Here is an 11,026-nt window from a genome sequence, read left to right on the forward strand (position 1 = left end):
TGTGTAGGAAACCCTCGGTCCAGCATTACTTGGACAGAGCCCAGTCTTCAGCCACTTTAGAAGGACCTTCGGCAAGGTCCCATTGTTTTTTACCCGAAATAATAATAATTGTATAGGATAGCTCCCGCTGAACTATCGCCCAGCCCCCAGGGTGCACACTCACCGCCGAATAAGCAGCTAAAGGAGGGCTCATCAGCCCGGCAGAGTCAGCCCGCAGGGCTGACCAGGCTAAACTCTCCACGAAGGAGATAGTACGCCTATAAATAGAGGGTAAAGTACAACGGAAAAGAGGTCAGACACTCAAGTTATTACACTTTCTATATCTCTCTAAGTACACTTTCTCTCTCTAAACACTCTCTAACTTAAGCTTCGGAGGGGGGTTCCTCGAGCCACCCCTGAGGATAGTTTATGTGTGCTACCGTGTGTAGGTTGTTAACGGGACCCAGCTTACCCAGCAGAACCCTTGGATCCATACCTGGAACAATTGGCGCTAGAAGGAGGGGATTGGATCATCTAACATGAGGTTCACCAACTGAGCTAGGGACTAGTTAACAACCACCATGGCCGGAGAAGAAACTGTACAAACACCCACGTCCAAAACTAATGAGACCGGCCAAACACCACAAAAAACACCCCCAGTAACCAGCGATCCAAAAGGATCCACCGGAAACCCCAAATCGACCATCTCGCAGAAATCCAACCCCATCGGATTGACATCAGCCACTGCTAAAGCAGCGGCGAAACCAATAGATCCGGTAGGATCCAACTCTATTTTCAAGTACGGAATGCCGTTAACAGGTGCGTTCAATGAGCTTATTGTCTCAGCACCTGCAACCCAGAAACCATAGCCCGTAAACATGCCAGCCATTCTGCAGAACCTCTCTAAGTGCACCAAGGAGCAGCTGGCTGCAATGACAGCAATCCTTACCAATATGGGTAAGGGGGCAAGCCCATCACCGACAACGGCAGCTGCGAAGCCCGCAGCGAAAAAGCCGGAAGTCTCAACTCTCACCCCGGAGCAGAAAGAGCTCATTCAGCTGAGGAAAAAGGTATTGGAGCTGGAAGCTCGCAACCTGAATCGGGAATGGAGCTTGGAGGAAATAATCCCCGCTCGAATCAGCCCAGAGAAGCGAGTCCCTCGCAGTAGGTCGCCGGCCGCAGAGCGAGGACCCAGCTCGGAGAGAGATAAACGAGCGCGAACCCAGGTTGTTCCAGATGATTCCCCATTTTGCCGGGAGATTCTGGAAGAACCCATGGAGAAGGTGAAGATGCCGAGCTGCAAGTACAATGGAACCACAACACCCAAAAGCCACATATCAGCTTTCGAGAATCATATGGTACTCTACACCATGACGGACTCAGTCTGGTGTAAGGCTTTCCCACCAACTCTGGAGGGGCTGGCAGCGGAACGGTACGGCGCCATCCCCAAATTTTCTGTATACTCGTACAGCCTGCTGAAGAGAATGTTCATGGAGCATTTCATAACTTTGGTAGACAGAACCAAGATGACAACCGAGCTGATGTCCCTGGTTAAGGGAAAGAATGAGCCTCTGAGGGAGTTCATCACCAGATTCAACAAGGAGGCAACAACCATTCCAAATATGATCCAGGAAGTAGCGCTATTAGCAATACAGAGTGGCCTACTGCTAGGGACACCATTCAGAGCGTATATGGGGCGTAAGAGCTTCAAAACACTCGCTGAAGCGCTGGGTAAAGCGCATGAGTTTATCAAAGCAGACGAGACTAACAGAGCAATGCTGGGTAGAAAAGCAACAGGTGACTCAGTTAAGCGGGCAGAGGTCACCCGGGCAGAGAACACACCCAGGGTGGACCAGCCAAGCAGAGCTGAGCAAAGCCGCAGAGAAGCGGACAGGGCAGTGGGACTGAGAAGGTCTGATCCAAGGAGAGGGCCAAGGCCTGGGAAGTTTGATCAGTATACCCCACTAACCCATTCCATATCTCACATATTCAGCGTAAATAAGGCTGATGATAAGTGGTAGAGGCCTCCAAGGATGGTAAACAGGAGTCGTGATACTAGTAAGTGGTGTGACTTTCACGGGGACTATGGCCATACCACTGAAGAATGCACGCACTTGAAGGACAACATAGAGGACTTAGTCAGAAGAGGATACTTGAGTCAATTTAAGCAGCGTGGTGACCCTCCCAGAAGAAGGGAGGAGGATAGAGCGGGTCGAGCTGACCGCAGAGGAGGTCAGAGGGGCCCAGCTGGAGACAAGGATAGAGATGGCAAGCCAGAGGGCAGGGTGTACATGATCAGCGGGGGTCTAGTACATGGGGGGACAGTTAATAGAGCGCGGGCTGACCTGCGGGCGATGATACATCAAATAAACGACAATGATAAGCGTAGATGGCCACCTCTTCCCTCGCAGCCACGAGCCACGTTCAACGAGTATGACCAGAAGGGCATAATTTACCCTCATGATGACCCGTTGGTGGTGACAATGAGAATTGCAAACTGGGAGGTGGATAGAATACTGATAGACGGAGGCAGCTCAGCCAACATCATATACATCAGTGCGTTCAATGAGCTGAAGTTGGACAGAAAAGACCTGAAGAGAGTAAACTACGAGGTAACTGGGTTTAATGGCTCAGGGATTACCCTAGAAGCCATAATCGAACTCTCAGTCCGGGTAGGAGAGAGGTCAAAAAGACGTGATGTTCGAGCAGAATTTCTCGTGATAAACTCCCCTTCACCCTACAATGTAATCATGGGAAGACCGCTCATCCACAAGATAGGCGGGGTGGTATCCACTTACCACCTGGCCATGGCGTACACAACTAATGAGGGTTGGTCAGCAAAGCTCAGGGGAAGCCAGAAGACAGCCCAACAATGTTACATAACTGCCTTAAAGCAGCCTGCCAAAACCAGACAGCAGTCCGGTTCCGAGAGAAGGCTCCCTAAGAAACTTGAGAGGAAGTCAAGGAAAAGGAAGCGTGAAGAGTATCACAGGGAAAAAGATAAACAGAAGTTGGCAATGGAAAACTTCGATCCTGCAAAAGAAGAAATGACTAGACCACTTCCCAGCAGGGAGCATGTCACAGTCGAGCTCACAGAAGGTGATCCCTCGAGGACGGTGAAGATTGGAAAAGACATTGATCCAGGAGTAGGGGTGCACCTCATAGAGCTGTTGAGAAAGAATAAAGACATTTTTGCATTTTCCGCATATGAGATGCCCGGAATTGACCCAGCAGTCATGGTGCATAAGCTGAATGTGAAGGAGGATATAAGGCCATTCAGGCAGAAAAAGCGAAGCTTCTCCACGGAGAAAAACCAGGCAATCCAAAAAGAGGTGGAAAAACTCTTGGAAGCAGGATTTATTGAACCCTGTGACTATCCAGAATGGTTAGCCAATGTGGTCATGGTGAAGAAGGCAAATGGCCAATGGAGAATGTGTGTTGATTTCACATATCTTAATAAAGCCTGCCCGAAGGACTGTTACCCACTACCACGGATAGATCAACTGGTAGACTCAACCAGCGGGCACGCCCTGCTAAGCTTTATGGACGCCTTCTCAGAGTACCATCAGATCAGCCTGCACGATCCAGACAGGCAGAAAACTGCATTCATCACCGAAGGGAGAGTGTATAATTACATAGCTATGCCCTTCGGGCTGAAGAACACTGGAGCAACTTTTCAGAAGGCAATGGATAGAGTATTCCTTCACCAGAAGGGAAGAAATGTGGAAGTATATGTTGAAGACTCAATTGTTAAGAGCGTCACGCACGCTGGACATATCATGGATCTGGAGGAAACATTTGCCACCCTGAACAAGTATAGAATCAAGCTCAACCCGAAAAAATATGTCTTTGGAGTGAGCTCTGGAAAGTTTTTGGGTTTTCTGATCAGCGAGAGAGGAATAGATGCCAACCCAGAAAAGATCGAAGCAGTCCTCAATCTGCCCGAGCCTAAGAGCATCAAAGATATCGTGCGGTTGACTGGCAGAATGGGCGCAATGACCAGATTCATCAGCAAGTCAGCAGACAAAGCCTTGCCATTCTATCAGCTGTTGAAAGGAAACAGAGAATTCAAGTGGGGGACTAAGGAGAAAGAAGCCTTTGAGGGTATTAAGGAGCATCTGACTAAGCTCCCAACAATGATCAGCCCTGAGGTGATGGAAAAACTACAGTTGTACATCTCAGCGTCAATACATACAATCGCAGCCGTTCTGCTGGTAGAAAGACAGAAGCAAAAAAGGCTGATATATTTCGTGAGCCACGTGCTGACCGAGGCAGAGCAAAGATACCCCCTGGTAGAGAAGCTAGCCTTCGCAGTGGTCACAGCAGCAAGAAAGCTAAAACCATACTTTGACGCGCATATAATAGAGGTCCTCACAAACCACCCGCTGGAGAAAGCATTACAAAAGATGGATGCATCGGGTAGACTCTTAAAGTGGGCAATCGAGCTTTCTGAGTATGAATTCGAGGTCAAGCCTAGAGCAGCCATCAAGGCACAAGCTTTAGCAGACTTCATAGTGGAAGCCTCCTATGAGGAGAAAGAGGATGACGTTGGGGTCTGGAAGGTGGAAGTGGATGGATCCTTAGCCCAAACGGGGAGTGGGGCAGGAGTCATAATGACGTCTCCAGAAGGAAACGTATTTGAGTATGCCATCAAGTTCAAGTTCAAAGCGTCTAATAATAAAGCAGAGTACGAGGCGACGCTGGCAGGCCTGCGTATGGGCCTCGCAGCCGAAGCCCGCAAAGTACACCTGCAGACTGATTCTCAGCTCGTTGCCAGCCAGCTGCAGGGGGCGTATGAGATAAGGGAAGCCACTATGATGAAATATGCAACCAAAGTGAAAGAGCTGGCAGCCCAGTTAGTCCATTTCCAGATAGACTTGGTCCCTAGAGCAGGAAACTCTCAGGCTGACGCCTTATCTAAGTTAGCCAGCTCCACCTTACAAAGCCTCACAAGAACGGTGATGGTCGAAGTGTTAAAGGAGAGCAGAATCGCTGAAAAGGAGCAGGTAAACTGCGTCAAGAGTCAAAGAGCCTGGTTCTCAGACATCTTGGCGTACAAACTTCATGGCTCGCTGCCCGATGATGAAGCACAGGCTAAAAAGGTGAAGAAAAACGCAAATTGGTATGTAGTGATGAATGGAGAGCTCAACAAGAAAGGCTTCTCAAAAGCCGCTGCTGAGGTGTATTCCAGAATAGGAGCAAGAGGGCATTATGGAAGAAGCCCACTCCGGAATATGTGCCAACTATATCGGCGGGAAAGCATAGGGAGTAGAGGTCCTTAGAAGAGGGGCATATTGGCCAACTCTCACGCAAGACGCACTAGCATATGTCAAAAAATGCGACAAGTGTCAAAAATATTCACCAGTCATAAATCAGCCAGCAAACGATCTGACTCCAATCCTCAGCCCGATCCCGTTCGCTCAGTGGGGAATGGACATATTGGGACCTTTCACCACTAGGTTAGCGGGCAGGAAGTATCTGATTGTGGCAGTAGATTACTTTACAAAGTGGATAGAAGCTGAGCCCACCAAGTACATAAAGGCAACCCAGGTCAGAACATTTATATGGAAGAGCATCATCACTAGATTCGAGGTGCCACGGTGCATAGTCTTTGATCATGGGTGCCAATTTGACTGTGACACCATGAAGGGATACTTGGGGGATATGGGCACCAAGTATGCAAGTGCCTCAGTCTTCCACCCGCAAAGCAATGGCCAAGCAGAGGCAGCAAACAAGCTGATCCTGACAGCCCTACAGAAGAAGTTGGAGGAGTACAAGGGCTTGTGGGCAAACTTAGTCCCAGAGGTCTTGTGGGCAAATAGGACCACTGAGAATGAGTCAACCGGTAAAAGCCCTTTCACCCTGGCCTACGAGGTTGATGCAGTTGTCCCTGTGGAAGTGCAAATCCCTAGCCTGAGGATACAACACTATGAGCAACAAGGAAATGAAAACCGCATGCTAGAAGAGCTAGACTTCCTGCCAGAAGTAAGGCTAAAAGCATCCCTTAAGCTGGCAGCCCAAAAGAGCAAGATCTCAAAAGCTTTCAACAAAAGGGTCAAGCACAGGGAGCTCCTGCCAGGAGACTTAGTCCTCAGGAGGACAACAGCAGTTGGAAGAGGAAATCAGCATGGAAAGCTGTCAGCAAACTGGGAAGGCCCTTTCATCATCCACGAGCAGGTTGGACCAGGCGCGTTCCGCCTTGCAGATCAAGAAGGTCAGGTCTTAAGAAACAGTTTCAATGCTGATGTGTTAAAGAAATATTTTGTTTAAATAGCCTGAAACATAGTTGTTTCAAGTCGATAAATCTTTATTCAGTCCATGATATGTTAATTAAGGCATTTGAGCCATTTTTGTTCAATGAAATACAAGCCTCTGCGTGAGGAGTATGTTGCATAAATTTGTTTAATATAGTATGCCCAAGCATCATATACTAACATGCAGAAATCAAACAAGAATAATAATAAAGTGTTAGAGGCAAGAAGCACTCTAGCGCAAAATGACAAAGTGAAAGCATCCCTCCTTAAAACCTCACTTCACCTGCAAAAAGCAAAACAGGGCACCACCTCGGGGACGCTTGAGGGGGAGCCTGACACATTCAGCTTGAGCAGGGGAGAAGAGAGGAAAAGAAGAAGATGAGCTACATGGGAAACACTAAGGTTCTCTTAGTCCCATTCAGCCCATCTCTTCGAGGGGGGGAGAGGAAAGGAGAAGACAGTCAAGCAGCAAGCCCTTACAAAAAGAAGTAAGCAGGCAGTAAACAAGCTGAATGACATAAATAAATCGCAGCATAAACAAGCTGAATGACATAAATAAGTCGCAGCATAAACAAGCTGAATGACATAAATAAGTCGCAGCATAAATAAGTTGAATGACATAAATAAGTCACAGCATAAACAAGCTGAACGACATAAACAAGTCGCAGCATAAATAAGCTAAATGACACAAATAAGTCACAGCAAAGCAAGCTGATGACACAGACGAAATAAGCAAAAAGCTGATCGACACAAACAAGTCTCAGCAAGGATAAGTCGAATAACGCTCAATCAAATATGTCAACCAGCACGCAGACGAAGCCTTTGGTCAAAGCCAAGTGAAGTACACAACGCGCAAACACTTGAAGCAGATAAAGCAGGAAGGACAAAATGTAACAAAGTCCCTGCTGAAGCACAACAGAGCGCAAAAGAAACAGAAAAGCGCTAGGCAGCTAAATTAAAAAGATAGGAAGGCCCAACCTACGAGGCCCCGCCAAATGTAATAAAGAGCAAACATGCAGACAATGAAATAAACAGCAAGAAAAGCAGCAAGAGGAGATCATAAGGAGCATACATTATAAGGCTGAACCCTTGACCACCAAGGCAGAGTAAACATTCAGCAGGTCAGTCACAGAACAAATAAAGCTGAGCCCTCATCCACCAGGACAAGGAAACACTCAGCGGGTAAAGTTAGAAGATCACAAATTCAAGTTAAGCAGGACAGACCCAACAACGAAAGAAAAAGTATTCTGAAAATACACAGAGAAACATAATCTTTGGCAGCTATACACCCCAAAGATAGTAACAAAAACTACCTAGTTACAACAGATCTGGGTGAGGGAAACTCAGAGGAACCACTGGAGTAGGAGGGTGACAGCCGCCATAACCTTTATTGATCATCAGTCAGAAACTCCACTCCAATAGCTGCAGCAACGTCAAGGCAGAGAGGCACCTCCAAGTTCAGCACGGTGTGGTTGGGGATCTTGCAGCCAGCAGCGCGAGGGTGATCAGCGGGAAGATCGAACAAACCAGCCTCACCGGCAGCTTTAACCTTAGCCCAGAAGGCATTAAAGCGAGCCTGCTGCTCTTCACCCTCACCATACAAGCTGCTAACGCATCGAGCCGCAGCTTCCCATCCTCCATCATGGCGGTCAGCCAGGAGCTTAGCGAAAGCAGGAGAGAGTGCAAAAGACTTGAGAGCCTTTCTCCTAGCAGCCTCCAGCGCAACAGCATGTGCAGCCTCTAAATCTGCCACCTCCGCCTCTAACGTCTTCACCCTGGCTTGAGAAGTCCCCAACTGCTCCTCGCAGTCCTTCAGCTTGGTCTGAGTGAGCTGAAATTCTCCCAATTGGAGCTGCAAGGCATCCGCCTTCTCCCTTAGCGGAGTCACCTCATTGGCCATAGCATCCCTCTCAGCTTGAGCCTGTTGAACCTCCAGAGTCTTCTGAGAAAGAGTTATACCCTGGTTCTGATATTCCTTCTCCACTAACAGCAAGGCATTGGACAAATCCCCCACAGATATAACAAGCTGCAAGAAAAGCAGAAAAGAAGAGTCAGCCAAAGTGGGAGTTAACAAAAGAAGTTAACAATATAAAAAAATTAATAATAAAAATAAAGCATAATAATAGGTAAAACAAGACAGCAGCAACAAAACAAGCAGAGAAAAGCTGAAACGAGAAAAAGAAAAGCCAAAAGCAGAGACTAACCTTCTGCAAATCATGGCAAGCAGTAGCTGCTGGAAGGCTGACTGAGCTGCGCGCAGAATCCGCAGGGAGACGAACCCCCTAAGTCAGGCGGTATCCTAGAGTACCACCCTTCTGAGGGTCGTCTACAAATAAAGACTCATCAGCCCTCACATTCATCAAAGGCCGAAAAGGAGCGTTCTCAGCTCCAGAAGGATAGAGTATTGGGCGAAGATGAATGTCAATAGGGACCTCAGCAAACTCAATGGCCCCAGTAGGGCGAAAAGTCCCTCCATCAGAGAGTGAGGACGCAGAAAGAGGATTCTCAAAGGCATCACCAAAGAACTGATGAACGCAGCGGTTAAGCTCACTGGAGTTCTGAGTGTCTCCCCCACCAACGTTCCTACCTGGAAATCCAGTGTTGGCAGACGTTGAAGCAAGAGGGTCTGGGCCAAGAGAAGTGCGAGCCTTTTTCGCCTCTGGCTCATCCCTAGCAGGGGCAGAAGACACAGGATCGTCCTCTAGGTCAATCACTGGACGATCCTGCTGGAGAGAGCCCGTAGCTTGGGAGAGCGCACCCTGGGTAGCGCTTCGGAGCCGACCCCTCAACCCTTAGGGACGCGGCGGAAACCTTGGAAGCTCCAGGACAGATTCATCAGGGAGCTGAAAATCAGTAGCTGCAACAGAAGGAACGGCAGTGCCCTTCGCAGCAGCGGTATCATCAGTAGGAGTAGGAAAGAGCAGAACATGCTCAGCAGAGGAAACAGGTTTTTCACCCGTAGCAGTGGTCTCAATCCCCTCAGAAGGAAACTGGAGAACACTGTTAGCAAAATCATCGGCAGTAGCCTTTGGTTCTTCAGAAGCTTGTTCACGTGGCCTTTTGGAAGCAGAAGTCTGAGGTGCCACCCGGCCGGAAGCCGCGACAGACTGCTTCTCAAAGGAAGCAGCAGGCGCCACTAACGCCTCAGAATCTGAAGCCACCTTTTGAGGAGCAGGGCGAGTATCACGCCTACTCCCAACAGTAGAAGAAAAAGGCTCAGGCTCAGCGCGGCTGGACACAGCACGCTCGCCAGTAGCCACGGTGCCAACAACAGCCCGCAGCTCAGCCGGAGGCAAACGCACCTCGCCCTTCAGGGAACCCGCAAACACCTCCAGCGTATCAAAGAGCTGAGGAGGGTTCTCAGGAATGGCAATCAGAGGGTCCTTCCAATTATCAGCCAGCCCGAGCATGCGTTTGCCCAACTTGTCACAGCCTAAAAACACAAAATGACAAAAAGTCAAATAAGGGAAAGAAAACAGAAAAAGGCAGAAGACAGAAAAAACTTACCAGACTCATGTGTACGACACAAACCCATGGCAGATAGCTGCTCATTACCCACGATGTAAATAGAATTGGGCAGCTAGACCTTGGGAAACTTGGAGTCACCTGTCCCTGCTCCCTACAGAGCTTTAAAAGCTTCTGTCTCACGAGCAGGTTCAGAGGGAGAGACTGTGACCCCAGCCATGTTGGTGCGAATCTCTCTGAAATTACGCGGAGCTGCAAAATTAGAAGGCACCCTCACCCAGAAGAACTTGCCAGTCCAGTCCCTAAAACGCCCAAGTTTTGGGTAGGACAAGACTCTACTCTCTTTGGGGGCGACATAGTACCACCCTAACTCAGTCCCAGAGGCTGATCTTTTCAGGCTCATGAGAGACTTGAACAAATGCAGAGACTCGGGGTACCTTCGAAACCTTAAAAACCACAGTAGACAAACCAGGGTATGAAGGGAGGCAGGGTGCACCAGAGATATGCAGATGTTAAAAGCACGTAGCAGCTTCTCTAAGGTGGGTCCAAGGGGAACCTCAAGCCCAAGTCTAGCTGCGAGGAAAACACAACAATATGACCTGCAGGAGGGGCTGATAACTTCGCACCATTAGCAGGCAGAACCAGCTTGTAGCCCTCCCCAAAACCGTAAAACTTCTGCCCAACAGCGGCCAGGCCCAGTCTCTCAGCGTCCTTACGCCAACTGGAATCTAGCACGTAGTTCTTAGGCCCATAGCACTTGTCATCAAGGAAGAAATCAGTCTTGCCCTCCTCTACGGGCTCAGCAACATAAGTGGGCTGACAGTTAAAGTATCAGTGGTCGCCAGGAGACTCAGCCATTCTACTTGATTGAACTGCTGGGGAAAGAGAAGGTGATGGAGTCCTAGTATTCCCACCGCGCACTACATAATGATCAAACCAATGCATGTCAGCCATGTCATCAAGCCAAGCAAAACTGTTTAAAGGCTGAACATGGGGAATGGGGCTAACAAGAGACACGTCGGGGGGATTGGCCTTAACAGCATCAACCAACATTTTAGGGCGCATTGCGCGCAGCCTCAGGCGAGTAAGATGGGATAAGGGAATTCCATTTTGCGTAAGCACTCGCTCACAGTAAGGATCAAAGAAGTCAGGACGGGGTATACGCTGGAAAGGGCGAAATGCACTACCCTCAGCGGGACGACTATTGCCTGTCCCAGACGCAGCAGCAGGATTCGCAGCAGTACCCATCCCGCTCGCAGCGGGGGGAAGGTCAGGAGGCATAACAGTTTGTAAAGGAGTAGGAGAAATAGGAGAAGTGCGCGCAGGAC

The 11,026-nt window shown here is 48.9% G+C and overlaps 1 protein-coding gene across 1 annotated transcript; it reads left to right on the top strand.

The window, feature by feature from the left end:
- Positions 1 to 2,012: 2,012 nt before the first annotated feature.
- On the top strand, positions 2,013 to 5,261 carry LOC110739162. The gene has a single exon (XM_021919627.1). It carries the CDS (start codon positions 2,013 to 2,015, stop codon positions 5,259 to 5,261), a length of 3,249 nt encoding a protein of 1,082 aa, XP_021775319.1.
- Positions 5,262 to 11,026: the final 5,765 nt, after the last annotated feature.

This window comes from Chenopodium quinoa, unplaced genomic scaffold, assembly GCF_001683475.1.
Source record: "Chenopodium quinoa cultivar QQ74 unplaced genomic scaffold, ASM168347v1, whole genome shotgun sequence".
NCBI lineage: Eukaryota > Viridiplantae > Streptophyta > Magnoliopsida > Caryophyllales > Amaranthaceae > Chenopodium > Chenopodium quinoa.